The sequence below is a fragment of the Leopardus geoffroyi genome, chromosome C2 (assembly GCF_018350155.1).
Source record: "Leopardus geoffroyi isolate Oge1 chromosome C2, O.geoffroyi_Oge1_pat1.0, whole genome shotgun sequence".
Taxonomy (NCBI): Eukaryota; Metazoa; Chordata; class Mammalia; order Carnivora; family Felidae; genus Leopardus; species Leopardus geoffroyi.
In genome coordinates, this window is record NC_059333.1 from 4,075,015 (window position 1) to 4,090,351 (window position 15,337).

At 55.1% G+C, this 15,337-nt stretch overlaps 1 protein-coding gene across 1 annotated transcript in view; it reads left to right on the plus strand.

The window, feature by feature from the left end:
- C2CD2 (C2 calcium dependent domain containing 2) overlaps nt 1–15,337 on the plus strand; it is a 51,588-nt gene that overhangs the window by 6,281 nt on the left and 29,970 nt on the right. Inside the window, exons 2-3 of the mRNA XM_045501308.1 lie at nt 3,468–3,566; nt 14,571–14,690. Of these exons, the coding sequence (XP_045357264.1) occupies nt 3,468–3,566; nt 14,571–14,690 (219 nt within the window). The remainder of the gene's footprint in view (nt 1–3,467; nt 3,567–14,570; nt 14,691–15,337) is intronic.

Sequence of the window (15,337 nt, forward strand, 5' to 3'; positions counted from 1 at the left end):
GCCTCTTGTGTTCTTCCATCCAGATACCAAACATGTATTGATTTGGCACTTCCTTTCTTCGTGACTCCACAAGACGTTTGTTCTAGACTCCTCTCCAGCTTTTTATTTTCCCCTCTTCCAGCCCTGGGTTCAGCCACTTCTGCCAGCAGTGCTGATGCCTTTCCTTGGGGAGGTGTTTAGAAACCAAGATCTGGGCATCGTGTGTGCTCATTACTGCTGGGGTCTCATTCCTTCCAGACCATTTCAGTGCACAGAGCTCGGGAATAAGTGTGTGTTTGCACATGTCGGCCATTCTGGACCTTTCTGTCCGCCTCTGAGAGAGCATGACTTCACACTGATGGCTCGGATTGCAGCCCGACAGCGCAGAGTTCAGCCTCCTTCTTTCCTTAATTGTACCTTCCGTCTCCAAGACTGAGGCATCTGGCCCTTCCTGTCTGTAACATATTTACTTACTGGGTCAGTTCTAGGACTCGCACAAAGTCGTTTCAGCATTGCTAAGCTTAGCACCCACGAGAAACACACCTACTGACGAGGTTATGCCTGCTGCAGTCAGGCTGTTGTCATCCAAAATTTCTTAGGTGAGATGTGTGTCTTCCCACCCCTTTGGGAGTGGGGGTTATGGCATTCATTTGTAATAGGGGTAGGTTTGTTTGTTGGTGTTTGTGTTCCATCTGGGATTTCTCCCACATCCTGACTTTTTTTAGAGTTCATTTATTTTTTTTTATTTTTTTTTAATGTTTATTTATTTATTTTTAATTTTTTTTAACCTTTATTTATTTTTGAGACAGAGAGAGACAGAGCATGAATGGGGGAGGGGCAGAGAGAGAGAGACACAGAATCGGAAGCAGGCTCCAGGCTCCGAGCCATCAGCCCAGAGCCCGACGCGGGGCTCGAACCCACGGACCGCGAGATCGTGACCTGAGCTGAAGTTGGACGCTCAACCGACTGAGCCACCCAGGCGCCCCAATGTTTATTTATTTTTGAGAGAGAGAGACAGAGGGTGAGCAAGGGAGGGGCAGAGAGAGAGGGAGACACAGAATCCGAAGCAGGCTCCAGGCTCCGAGCTGTCAGCACAGAGCCCGACGCGGGGCTTGAACTCACGAGCTGTGAGATGGTGACCTGAGCCGAAATCAGCTGCCCAACCGACTGAGCCTCCCAGACGCCCCAAGAGTTCATTTATTTAAGAGAGAGAGAGAGAGAGAGAGAGAGCAGGGGAGGGGTGGGGGGGGGAGAGAGAGAAAATCCCAAGCAGGCTTCCCACCATCAGCACAGAGCCTGACTCGGAGCTGTGAGATCGTGATCTGAGCCAAAAGCAAGAGTCAGATGCTTAACCAACTAAACCACCCAGACACCCCCCGCTCCTGATTTTTAAAATTCATTTTTTACCCAGTGATTTGGAATGCCACGTTCGACGTATACGAAGTGTGTCCGTGCATTGGGGTGTATTCCGGACGGGCTGTTCTAGTCCCCTGGACCGTCTGCGTGTTCGTGCACCTGCACCACACAGTTTGAATCGCGAAGGTTCCGTAACATGTGTCCACGCTGGGTGGTCCTCCTCCTGGTTTTCCTTCCTCAGCCTGCTCCTGCCGATGCCTGTGTGTTGCTTCTCCGTGTGGGCGTGAAGTCTTGCCCTGTAGACTCTGCAACGGACAGGGTGTGAGCGATTCCGCGCGCTCGCTGGGCTTCCGGAACCCGAGCCTCAGGCAGCGTGGGAGGGAAAAGGAATCCCCGGGTCCTTATTTGAACACAGATGCCGTATTTCCTTGGCGAGACCGCCGCTTGACATTGAATCTCCCCGCGGAACCTTCTCAGGGTTTCAGTCCCAGAGGTGCCGGAGGTGGGAGAGGACAACCTGCATCCACTGATCTGGGGGCAGCAGGTGATGATGTTGAATCTCCATCAATCAGCTCCCTGAGCCAGTGGTTCTGTGCGCTCAGCGAGCTCGCGGCGGGCACCTGCCGCTGGCCAGCAGGGCACACACGGGACACAGCCTCCGGCCGTGGGGAGTGTCTGCAGAGGGGCCCGGGCCGTGACTGCATCTCTCTTGAGAAGTAGACTGGATTCTCCCCTGATGACTTTTAGGGGGTGAGGTAGATGTCACTAAAAGCAGGGCGAGGTTAGAAGCACGTTAACGAGAACGTTCTGTGTCTTTCGCTCTTGGTCCTCGGGAATTGTTAAGAAACAGCCCCGGGAGAACTCCATCACTTGCTCGATGGCCCTGTGCTTGCCAGGAGAGCTTTGGTGCATTTTGGCTCAGGTCATGATCTCACGGTTCGTGGGCTTGAGCCCCACAAACCCGCTTGGGTTTCTCTGTCTCTCTCTCTCTCTCTCTCATTCCCTCTGTCTGTCCCCCCACTCAAAATAAATAAATAAACTTAAAAACATAAGAAATTGAAAAGGCCAAGACTTGGTTGACTATCCCTGCCCTGATTTATTATTTTATAAAACATCAGTGTTACTGCCTTGTGGACATATTAATTTAATTGCCTATGTCTCATTTGGAGATTAAAAAAAATTTTTTTTTAAGTTTATTTATTTTGAGAGAGAGCGTGAGCTTGGGCTGGGAAGGGGGGGGGCGGGTAGAGAGACGGGGAGAGAAAGAATTCTAAGCAGGCTCCGTGTTATCAGCACAGAGCCGGATGTGGGGCTGGAACTCCCGAACTGTGAGATCATGACCGGAGCTGAAAGCAGGAGTCGGATGCTCAGCCCACCAAGCTACCCAGGCACCCCTCATTTGGAGATTTTTAATTGCAAAAACCAAAACGGACCTAGGCTGATAAGCCGCAGAAGGGTTTACTCACGGGGTGTGGTAAGGTGCACAGAGCTGAGGGCAGAGTTGAACCAGGAGACCTTGGGGGTTAGGAGCCCGGCGGCTCCAAAGCTCTGGGAAGCAGGGGCTCAGGAACCCGCTCCTTGGGCACAGCAGCCAGGCTGGTTCATTCTGAGCCAAGGGACCTCAAGTTCCAGCAAGAGGCGGCCGGGCCCTGGGAGAGGGGAAGGGGCCGCACCTGAAGTCACAATGCGGGCAACCACGTGGACGGGGAGAGGCGGTCCTCTAAGACCAGAGAGAAGGCTGGCCTTCGGCAGGAGAGGAGGACGGAGCCCTTGAACTTGCCGTGCTTGGCCAGATACGGTGCTGGACCTGCGGGGTCACCCCAAGCACGCTGCCCCGGGAGCCGGGCTTCTCTCCTGCCCGTGTAAACACAGGTGTTCAGGGTTCCCTTTGCCGTCATTAGGGCCACCTCCCTGGGTTGTTTGCCATCCCGCTCTGGGAACCGAAGCCCGGCCCCGGGCACACCGCGTCGTGAGCAGGTTCTCGGGGGCGTGTGCTCTCCGTGACCCCTGCTGCTGTTTAGAAGCACGCATTTGAGTGACAGGAGTCAGATGACGTTCCCAGATTTGCAGAGCTTTCTCGCCACTATGCCGGTTTTAAGGAGGGCCTCACCGTGCTTCTCCCTCTGTTCCAGGGCCCGCTGTTCCTGTCCTTCGAGGAGGACCCTCTGTGGCAGCCTCTGGGGCTGGAGGTGCACCGGGTCTCCAGCGTGGCCAGGTCAGCCCAGGAGAAGGTGAGCTGGGGCGTGGGCGCCTGCCGTGGACCCTTACCTGCCGAGGGAGCAAATGTAAAGCCTAGGTGGCGGGGGTCGGGGGGAGGTTATTGGGTCTTAGGATTATTGAAAACGTGGGCACCTTAAAAACGTAAAAAAAAAAAAAAAATTCTGGTCTATCCTGTGATGAACGGATTCGTAAGCTGTGGTCGATCAGCACAACGGGATGTGCTTTGGCCTTAAAAAAGAAGGAGAGTCGGACGCATGCCGCGTGCCCGGGCCTTGAACACACGGTGTTGAGTGAAGAAGCCGCTTCTCGTGTGACGGCGCTTATGTCGCGTGTCCCGGATGGATCCATCCAGGGAGACGGGACGTGGACTCAGGGTCGCCGGGCACGGGGTGGGGGGCAACGGATACCGCCTGCCCACAGGCGCAGAGTGTCTTTATGGGGTGACGGGTAAGTTAAACGACCCGTGAATTAACATCTCAACAAAATGCATATATTTAGGCGTGTGCGTAAATACAGGTGGCATAGATTTGAGCCATTTCGATGCTACGGAGAGTTCATCTTCCAGCCCGTGATCGTTCACACGTTAAAATTACTTATTAGACGGGTCGAATGCTGTGAACGGTGAAAACAGAAATTTTGTTTTTTCGTGGCAAGTATCTGCAAAAAGTCCTCAGACGCTTTCTCTTACATGGAAGGGTTACGCCCCCGTGTCTGTCTACCTTTTCCTGCCAAGTTGCACACGCGCCATTTAGCAGACAGTGGGGGGCAGCTGCGTGAGCCCAGGTGGCTGGAGAAGGAGAGCATCGCCGGACCCCGAGCCCTGCCCCTTGGATTCTGCTCCCCGTCCCCGCTGTAGAGTATTGTTTGCCGCTCGGGTTCCCTTTCTGTTGGTTTGTTGGTTGGTTTGTTTAGAGACAGAGAGAGCAAGCGGGGGAGGGGGAGAGAGAGAAAATCCGAAGCAGGCTGTCAGCGCAGAGCCCGACGCGGGGCTCGAACCCACAAACCGTGAGACCGCGACCTGAGTCGAAGTCGGACGCTCAACCGCCTGAGCCCCCCCGGGCGCGCCTGGTTGCTTCTCTTTACAGCTCAGGCTTCTGGCTGGACCACAGCCCCTGTGTTCATCTTCTGTCGGTGGATAAGCGAGTTGTGTTCTGTCTTCCACAAGCACAGCAAACCCGTGTAGCGCTTGGCAGGGTTACTGTCCCGAGTCCTCAGGCGCCAGCAGGGGGACAGCTAACGAGCAGATGAGCTGCAGGGTTGTAGGCGTGCCCGCTGCACCTTGACCAAGGGTTCCAGGATTGGCCACCAGAGCGCCGTTCCCCGCCTGCTGCGTCCTGGCGGCCCAGGAGGGCTCTCCACCCCCCTCCCCCTTGCCGGTGCTGGAGTCTCGTGCTGTGTTCTCCCTGTAACGACGGTGGGGAAGTCTCTGGAAGATATCGGGGTTACAGGAGGAGGCTGGTGGTAACGATGCCGGGGTGCTGAGACCAGCATGGCCCGTGAGGGCTGAAGGGGCTGGGCAAGCAGGCGCCTGGTGCTTTTACGACACTGGGGGGCTGAGGGCAGTTCACTCTGGGAGCCCCCTCCCTGTCATTGGCCGATAGGGACCGAAGCCCTTCGTGGTGGCAGTTTCTGCTTGGTGCTATCTAACACTGTCCCAGTCGGGGAGGAAGAGTTCAGGCCTGGCCCGGAGGTGTAGAGGAGGGAACCGACAGGTGGACCTAGCGATCGAGCATTTTCGAAGGTCTTCACGTTTAGTGCCAGAAAAGCAACCTCAGGAAGCGGATGGTGAAACCATGTTTATTTTAATACAGCGACAGAAATGGCGCACGCTCATGAAAACGTTGGGAACAGTGTATGGGGCGCCTGGGTGGCTCTGTCGGTTAAGCATTCGACTTCAGCTCGGGTCATGATCTCGCGGTCCGTGAGTTCGAGCCCCGCGTGGGGCTCTGTGCCGACGGCTCGGGGCCTGGAGCCTGTTCCGGATTCTGTGTCTCCCCCTCTCTCTGCCCCTCCCCTGCTTGCCCTCCGTCTCTCTCTTTTTAAAAAAAAAAAAAAAGGTTGAAAAAATAGAGACACCTGCCCTCTTGTCCCCTGCACGTAGCCCTCTTCCTCTGCTCCCCCCGGGAAGGGGCCGCTGCCTCCCACCCCGCCCCCAGTGAACTCTCTGAAGGGTCTTACGCACTGTAGACAGGTGGCAGACCACATACAGGATCTTGTTTCGTCTTACGAGTTTCTTCCGAGCTTTTGACTTCCACGTGTTCGTGGCCAGATGAGGAAATGGGAGTCTGTCATTGCCTTGTCAAGGCTACGGGTGGTGCTGTCCTCGGGCCAGCTGGCCGGCCAGTCAGGTGTCAGGCCCCCAGACCCCCCCAGACCAGTGGGGGGGGGGGCGCCCTGTTGGCATCTGCCTGGCCCCTGGGAGGTTGGGTGTAGGAAACCCCCCAGTTCGAGGGTCCTGCGCACCGCCTTCCCCATTCATGGACGGACGGACGGGCGGACGAGCCTTCTGGCTGACCACGGTGCGTTTGAAGTCACGAAGGCAGGTTCATCAGAGTCTCTGTTGTGCTGTGACCTTGGAGGGAGGTCTCTTGACACCTGTGTGCCAGGGGAGGTGGGAACACGCCAGAGCCTGTCTCTCCTCACCCTCTGGGACCTCGAACCTTGTGTGCTTGGACCGCTGCATCGGGCAGGACGCTCACAGCAATGGGGTCCTCCTCCTCTTAGGATCTGCCCGCCCCCCAACCCCCAACATGTTCACACGTACCGAAGCCTCTGTCAGCTTCGCTACGTATCTTCCGTGCCCCGCGTGGTTCTTGAGAAGGAAGAAGCTGTGACAGCACTTGGGACCCACCAACAAAGGTTAGAAAGAAATCCAGACGCGTGGTTTCGCGGGTGTCACCCTCCCCTTCCTGAGCTCGCCCTGTGTGATCGGCCTGTGTCTTTCCCATCTCCCCGACCCAGCCCTGATGAGGGACATGTGGGATGGCACCTGAGTTAATGACAAGGACACGTCCAGGCTGGACCAAGCGGGTCGAGCGTGCAGTCACATCTCTGGTGGTCCAGATGCGAACGGGGACTCTGATCTCCCTTTGTGAGCACCTTCCCGACTCGTGTTTGGCCCTGAGTCCCTGCGGGCCACCAAGGAACCAAGGAGCACCCGCTCTCAGGGTGCCCGGTGCTGGACTTTTTCCTGCAACCCCTGGAGACCCCCGGGCACCAAACTAATCGCCTTGGCAGATGTCTTGCTCATCGGCAAATGCCCCACCGCCACGTCCCACGCCGAGAGTGAGGTCTCGCTCAGCTTAGGGAGGTGTGAGTCGTCTTGCACAGCCCGTGATGGGTGCCGAACGCTCACCCTGGCCGGCCTTGGCTCAGCAGGTGCGCCTCATGCCTGCAGCGGCCGGACGCCAGGGGTGTGGGCTTTTTCCAACCCGCAACAACCAACTGGGTGTTTGTAGCTGGGTTCCATTCTGAGCCGAATTCCACAAAGGGCCCCAGGGGAAGGGCGCAGCCCCACACGACTACCCCCTTTAGATGCCAGTCTCCAGTCTGGGCCATAAAGTCGGGGATTCCCACTCCTCCTCGGGTTTGATCATTTGCTGCCACAACTCACGGCCTCCGGGAAACCAGCTGACTTCCTAGTATTCACATCACGGGGAAAGGACAGCCAGAGGGGACAGATGCACAGGGCGAGGGCTGGGGCAAGGGGCCCCTCTCCGGGCACACCACCCTCCTAGCACCCTGTCGTGTGGGCGGACCCAGAGCTCTCCAAATCGCACCGTTTGGAGTTTTTCTGGAGGTTCCGTTACTCAGGCGGGATTGAGTAAATCACTAGCAAATCACGGTTGAACTCCCTGGAGGCCAGGAGTGGGGCCGAAGGTTCCAACCCCCTGATCGTGGCTGGCGTTGCTGGTAACCGGCCCCCGTCCCGCAGCGACGCATGGACCTCCCGCCACCAGTCATCTCCATGGCACACACAAAACACCGTCGTCGTTTGGGAGACTGCAGTGGTTTTGGGAGCCGGGAGCCGGGGACAAAGGCCAGACGTTTATCCCAAGCACCAAGCCCTGCGGGGGTTTTGAATTTCCTGCAGGAATTCTGTCCTTTCAGGGAGCCTGTGCTCGCCTGGCGGGACATCTTTCTGTCACATCCCTGTCGCTGTGGCTCCCTGTGTGCGGGCTCGGCTGGCCCCGGCGGGAGGCCGGACCCAGGCGTTCCCCGTGGGGCCCTCTGCACCAAAGGCATCACCTTTGAACTTTTCTCCCGGGACTCTCTCTGCCTTCTCTTCCAGTCCCAACACGCACTGAATATATTTATTTCTCCCAGACTGTAATTACCCTCTTACACAAGAGCGACGAGTTTCTACCTACGTTCTCTTTCTGCACACATCCTGGGAGAGTTTTGCTGCAGAACGTCTGACCCAGAAAAGGAGAGCCTTTGTTTCTGCAGCGCACGTGGCCCGAGAGCGAGTTCTTCCCCCGCGAGACGTCCCGATAGCCCTTTCACGGCGTGTCCGTGGATTTAGAAATGCCGCGCCGGGTTCCGTGGAGGTACGAGGTCTGCGAGGGCCGTGTGGCCACTCCTCCGGTGTGAGTCAGGCTTTGAGAGTCGTGCCGTGACAGGTACCCAGTGACGGAGCCGTGCATTCCTGCCGGGAGCGTGGCGTATCTCTTTGGACACAACCGCTCGGGGGGCTTGCGGCTGAGAACGAGGGTCACGCTTGGTGCTGGAAGCCGTCTTCGGAGGCTGTGAGCCACGTTGGCTTTCTTGGTGTGAGGCCAGGTGTCCTGTGGAAAGCCTTAATTATCCCTGTCTGCAGCGCCATCCGTAAATAAATAGAGGCTTCTAATGGTATAATGATCATCTGTAGGTTCCAGTTTAGAATCGACGTAATCACCCACCCAGCGTGGAGGAAAGCCCAGCTCAGAAGCCCGGGAGACACCGGCTGGATCTGGGCTCGTTTGGGTGCCTCCTTCTCGCTCTGAGCCGTAGGCAGGTAGGGTCGGCGAAGGACGCATCCTTCCCCGGCAGGGCTGTGGGACGAGCGAGGGCCAGCCTGTGCCCTGGCCCCCGATGCTATCAGCTGCCACCCGCTCGGGGCCACGGGCCCGGCCTCTTCGCGTTCACCATACTTCTCTGCCGGAACAAGAATCACGCCCGTTGTCCAGAGGAGGAAACCGAGGCACAGAGAGGCTCAATCACTTGGCCAACTTGACTCTGAGCTACGAATAGTAGAGGCTAGAGTTGAAGCCCAGTCAGCCTCCAGAAGCAGGCTGGAGCACGGCACGCCATCGTCCCTCACCCGCTCCCGCCCCCACCCGGCCGCGAAAGAGACGGTGGCAAGGGGGGCGAGAGGGAAGGGCAAGAACTCACCTCTGCTTCTGGAAAACAGAACAAACAGAACTGAGACAACTGCGCGGACTCTCCCCCAGGATCTTGTTCCGCGTTGCATGCCGGGCAACCCCACAGCCGGCCCGGGGTGTGTGTCGTGCACTGTGCGTGCCCGTGCTTTCTACCTGAGGCTGTCACCGGTGTGTGTACTGAGACCTACTCTGAGAGCATCCGGGGTCCCCGTGCTCTTCCCAGACCTCAGCGGGCCCCTCGGTTTGCAAGGGTGGCACGGTCCGGGTTGTCCGTGGTTCTCTCCCTGGCTGCAAGTAAGAAGCCTGGTTGATGATGATGATGATGATGATGATGATTATTATTATTATTTTGCTTCGTGTGACTTGAAGTTCCAGGTTCCCCATTAGCCTCGTATGCACGCAACAATGCTGGCAGGTTGTGAAATTGTTTTGAACCGACGTCTTTCCAAAGGCAGGCATGGAGATTCCTCAGCGGAGGCCCCACCCTCTGAGACCCAGTGTGGACGCCACCCTGGAAACGGGGAGCCGTGCCTCCTGGGAGCTGCACCTGTGTGGGTTCGCGCCTACCGAGTTCCGGGCTGAGCCAGCCCGGGGGTTCCGGGTAAAGGACCCGCAGACCAGCTGCAGCTTGGTTGGCGTGTTGGAGTTCTGGGAAGCAGCGTTCGGGGTAGGTGTGATAGCAGGGCTGCTCTAGACAGGGAGCATGGCTGCCAGCTGAGAAAAGACCCGATTCCCTCCGGCCTTCATTTTATTTGTTTGTTTAGAAGATTTATTTATTCTGAGAGAGAGAGAGTCCGTGCACGAGTGGGGAGAGGCGGAGAGAGAGAGAGAGGGAGAGAGAATCCCAAGCAGGCTCCACACTGTCGGCGCAGGGCCTGATGCGGGGCTCGATCTCACGAACCGGTGAGATCATGACCTGAGCCGAAACCGAGAGTCGGACGCTTAGCCTCCTGAGCCCCCCAGGTGCCCGCCTCCTGCCTTCGTTCTAAAGGGAGTGTCCTGTACGTGTCATGTAATACACAGGGGTGATGAAAGAGAATGGCATGTTCCCGGACAGAGTTTTAAGCTAAGGGATGCCCACGGTGACCGCGTTACGTAGTAACAGTACTTCCTGGGGGCGTATTCTTCCTGCAAAGCCTTGTTCATCGGAAAGCGTCCCAACGAGAGGAGGCATGGGAGTACTCCTGGGGTAGGGTGTCAGAGCCCGTGTGGCCCGGGGCACGCCCATCAGTACCATCAAGTAGGACATGGGCCCAGCATTCCACGGGTTGGGTTGCCATCTTGTTTCCAGCGTCTTTCGTCTTTCCCCCGGGTGAACAGGATTAACTTCATAGATACTCTGATGATATTGACCTCTAATGGGTTTTGCTTGGTCTGGTTTTGTTTTTTAAAGTGGATTTCTGTATTTTGAGGTGGGGGGAAGGGCAGAGAGGGGGGGAGACAGAGTCCCAAGCAGGCTCCGCGTCGTCAGCACAGGGCCCGATCCATCTCATGAACCGCGAGATCACGACCTGAGCCAAAAGCACGAGTCGGACGTTGAACCCACTGAGCCATCCAGGCGCGCCCCTCACGGACTTTACTTTTTAAATTGAGTCTCTACCCCAGGGTCGAAATAATTGTTCGCGTCGGCCTGGTGCCGTCGTAAAGAATATTTACAGAGGGGAGTCTGGAGAGCCGCGTTGGGAGCTCCGAGTGATTGGTGAAGTTGGTGAAGGGGCTTTACGTGCATTTCATTTACAGCTCATTCCTCAGGCTGTTGTAAAGCGTGATCACAGCGAGAAAGATCCAGTGACATCGGCCCTTCCCGTTGCGTTTTCACGGCTGTGTTCCCGGTTCTTGTGGGGACAGAAGTAATTACATTATTTCCAGTTCTCTGGAGTGTTCTAAGAGAAGAAGGAGCTGAGGCAGCTATACAGGAAGCTTAATTGGAAAGGAACGTGGGAAGAGTGCCCTGAGATGTGAAGCTATTACAGGCCTTTCTCTGGCAAGCGTTGGCAAAACTCAGGGGTGCCTAGGCCTGGGATCCTTTGGCCCCGAGTCTAAACAAAGGAATACGGTTTCAAGATAAGAACCTATTTGCAGAGGCGTGTGACTGTTGGAGCTTGTGGTCTTGAAGCTGGAGAGAGAGAGCACAGGAAAGTGAATGAAACCCCCCCCCGCCCCCCCCCCCCCCCCCCCCCCCCCCCCCCGCCCAGTCTGTTCTGTCCGAGCAGATTACGGTGATGTGAGCTCGCCCTCACGTTCCCGTGATGCATCCCTCCCAGGCTTCTCCCTCGATCTATGGGAGTGGACCAGGCCTTTACCTTTGGGACCCTCACTACGTGAAGGTCCATCCCCCATAAACGCTCTCTTCTGCAGAAGAGGGGGCTTTATCTGGGGTACACGGTGCAGCTTTTCGTTGGTGCGATTTTGAAACGGTTTATGTAATCGAGGAGTTGTCTGCTGCCTTTGAAAAAATGTCTCAGGCATAAAGCGGGTGGGCTGGCGGCTGGCTGCGTCCAAGGGAGCCCCTCCCTGTGCTCCCAGATCAGGGCTTCGTGGAGTCCTGGTCTGGGGCTGGAGGCTCATGTCTGTTCTCGGAGAAGTGCTTGGTCCCATCGCAGATACTAGATACTGTTTCTCCCTAACTTAAAATATTTTTTTTTAATGTATGTTTATTTAAAAAAATTTTTTTTAATGTTTATATTTGACAGGGAGAGAGAGAGACAGAGCACGAGCAGGGGAGGGGCAGAGAGAGAGGGAGACACAGGATCCAAAGCAGGCTCCAGGGTCCGAGCCATCCGCACAGAGCCCGACGCAGGGCTCGAACCCACTCACGGTGAGATCGTGACCTGAGCCAAAGTCGGATGCTTAGCTGACTGAGCCACCCAGGCGCCCCCAGTTTCTCCCTAACTTTGTAAGTCCACCGTCAATATCAGACTACCTCAGTGAGCAGCCCGAGCACCGAGACTGTAAAACTTGCGAAGGGATCCTCGTAAACGTGGGTGTGCTTGGGGGTGGGGAGACTCCGGGTTAAGATCAGGGTCTCTACCTGTTCGTCCTTATTTAGGCGGATGTCAACCCTGGACGTTCTGGCCCCTGGGGAAGCTGACCGGGTGGAAGGGTTTCTGGAACCTCGGGTCAGGCGACCCTGCCTTCTGCTGCTCCGGAAGGGGTCCCCTGTGCGGTGGTGAAGGCTCGCCACCATTCGCCGGGGTTGAGAGAATTTAATCTCCATTGTGGATAACACCTTAATGCACTCAAAGAAGATTACTTATTGTGAAAGCCTTTCCATTTTGTTCTTGTCCATTTGACAAATGGGGCATTATTATTCCCAGGGTGGCAGGGGCGGAGCTGGCCCAGACGAGGGTTTGGCCCTGCTCATTGTCCCTCCGGCTGGGCTCCCAGCAGCCCCAGCTCCAGTCGCGTTTTGTTGGGCCATGCTGAAGTGTTGAGGCAGGTTCAGACTGTTGCTTTCGTTAGCTTTTCCACCTGTAATATGGCAGGGACACCTGTCTGTGTGACAGGTTTTATTTAGGGGGTCGGAACCCATAGGTCTGGCAAGACTGCACTTGGTCTGGGTCAAAGACATTTGGGACCTACAGATACCCCATGTTTATAATATCACACTTACTTTCTTGATGTGACTTGAATAGTAAATGGGACCGTCGGAGCCTTGTATTCGAGAAGTTTTAAAGTCTTCTTAAATCTGCTTGTTGATTTATTTGTTCTTTTTTTTTTTTAATTTTTGAGAGAGAGAGAGAGAGAGAGAGACAGAATGTGAGCAGGGGAGGGGCAGAGAGAGGGGGAGACACAGAATCCGAAACAGGCTCCAGGCTCTGTCAGCACAGAGCTCGACGCGGGGCTCGAACCCACAGACCGCGAGATCATAACCTGAGTCGAAGTCGGACGCTCCACCAACTGAGTCACCCAGGTGGCCCTAAATTTTTTTTTTTATTTTAGGCAATTTCTATATCCAGTGTGGGGCTTGAACTCACAACCCTGGGATCAAGAATCACATCCTCCACCAACTAAACCACTCATGGCACCCGAAGCCATGGGGTTTTATTGGTAAAATTCCAGTGAGCTTAGTGGAGACGGGTCCAAACACATAACAGGAGTCAAGCTCTCACCCTGCGGTGTTTTGCTCGAAGCCGCGTGGAGGCCCGGGCTGTTGTGACAAAGGACAGTGAATGTTCTCCGCGTCATGTCATCTGTGCACGTAACTCCTCTGGCACGAAGCTATGTTCCTCCAGAAAGGATTGTTTACAGAGCATTTATTTTTGAAATGAATAGACGACATTTCTTGCACAAACATTTTTTTGTTCCAACCTTTTGTGAACTCGGGAGAGGCAAAAACAGGCTGGGGATACGTAAACTCCTCCGTGTAGACCGGGCTTCCGAGAGCGACCCACCGGAGTGGGTGCCATGGGTTGCCTGCAGTATTGAGAAAAGGCGAGGTTTTGTCATTCTGTGCCATCGAGGCCTTCCGCAGTGGATGCTGGAAATGGACCCTGTGCTGGGGGGTGGGGGGGAGGGTTAGCGTCCAGGTCGGGTCTTTGCGGGAGGGGCAGATGAGCCCGGGGTGGAGAGGCCCTGGCTGGGGGGGGGGGGGGGGGTGGCGTTGGGTTGGGGAGGGAGGAGCTAGCTGGGGTTGGGAAAGAGGAAGGGGGCAGATGTCCCAGCCTGAACTTTGTGAAACAGCGGGCCTGACAGAGTAACTGTTTTGATAATCTTTCCGCTTGGTATTTTATTTTAGATTCTGATAAATCCACCAGAGAATTAAAGAATTTTCTTTTCCTTCCCAAGTGACAGCCTGCGGTGTTGCCTTGGGAATGTGGGGGGTAACCTCCTGCCTTACGCCCGGCCTCCTGATGGGTCCCAGTCATCCCCAGGGGCTTGCTCGGCAGTCTTCCGGGGTGGGGGTGACCCTCCATTCTAGAAGATCCTCTCCCGTGGCGGGAATCTGTGGCAGAAACTCGGTATTTCTCTGTTCGGTAACAGCTCTCTCTGAAATGCTTTGTGATTTTTATCGGGGATACGGTCTGGCTTATTCCTGGTGTGATTACTTGTCTTTGTCGTGTAGGTCCTTCAGCGAACTCACTCTATGATTCTATTTTTGTTGAGGCCATATGATTTCCTAAGCGTTTAATATTTTATATGTCCTTTGAATTATCCCCGCGTCTTTGAAAACCATAATAGGTTTAAAATTATTCAGATGGAAACAACTTCTTGTGTCCTGGGTATATTTTTAAATGTTGTGCTTGTAACATCTATCACTTGTGTTGTTTTGAGGCTCATTTTTAGTGAGCGGAGACGGCTAATGGCTTTTACTCCATAGGCACATGGAAATGTCTGGGGAATTTTAAATCGGCTGGTGGGGAGAAATGGAACACAGTGTCAAGGGAAAACTTCCTGTGGGGAAAGAATATAACAACTGCTGGGCGAAACAGAGTGTTAGCTCTGGAGAAACGCATCGGGAAGAAGAGATTTGCGACACTCTTCCCAGTTTTCAAACTAAGTAATAGAAAATGTGTGGGTCTGGGTATTTATCCAAGTCTGGAACTCTAAATTCTCGTCCTTGCTAACTTTTAACGTCCTGAGTATTGTAGTCGATGAACTAAAAGAGGTACACGGAACGAATTCTCCTGTCATACCTTGTCCCTCCACCAGGTGGTGTCCTGTCACGTGGTGGGCGAGGCCATGCAGTTCCTGGTCAGTGCGGGGCCCGCATCCCCGGGAGACACGGGGCGCCAGCTGTACGGTGTCAGGCTGTCCCCGGTTCATTTACAGGTAAGCGTGGGTAGATCGAGTGAGTCGTGGGGAGACAGTGCTCGTAAACCTGTGGGGTAAGCGTGGCGTGACCGTGGGGCTGTGATTCCCTGATTTTATTAATCATTCATTTCATGGTTTCCAGACCTTCTGTATTATATTGTACCTGCAGGAAATAAAGCGTGCGTATTGTGTATATGCGCACACATGCGCACACGCATGACACGCGCACACGTGTGCACATGCACGCACACACATGCACATGTACACGTATGCATAAAGACACGTGCACGCACACACACACATCTACACACAGATATGTGCACACGTAGCACACACATATATGTGCACACACATGTACGACGTGCACACACAGTCATGCCCACACGTATGCACATACACACATGCACACACGTGCACATACATGCATGCACAAAGACATGTGCACATGCACACACGCGCACATACGCGCGCACACATCTACACACAGACATGCACACACACATCCACACGTGCACATACATGTACGGCATGCTCACACGTACATATGTACACACACATGTACACACACAGACATGCGCACGTGTATGCACTCACGTGCACAATACATGGATGCAAAGATATACGCACACACTTACGCATGTACATGTGCACGCACACATCTACAC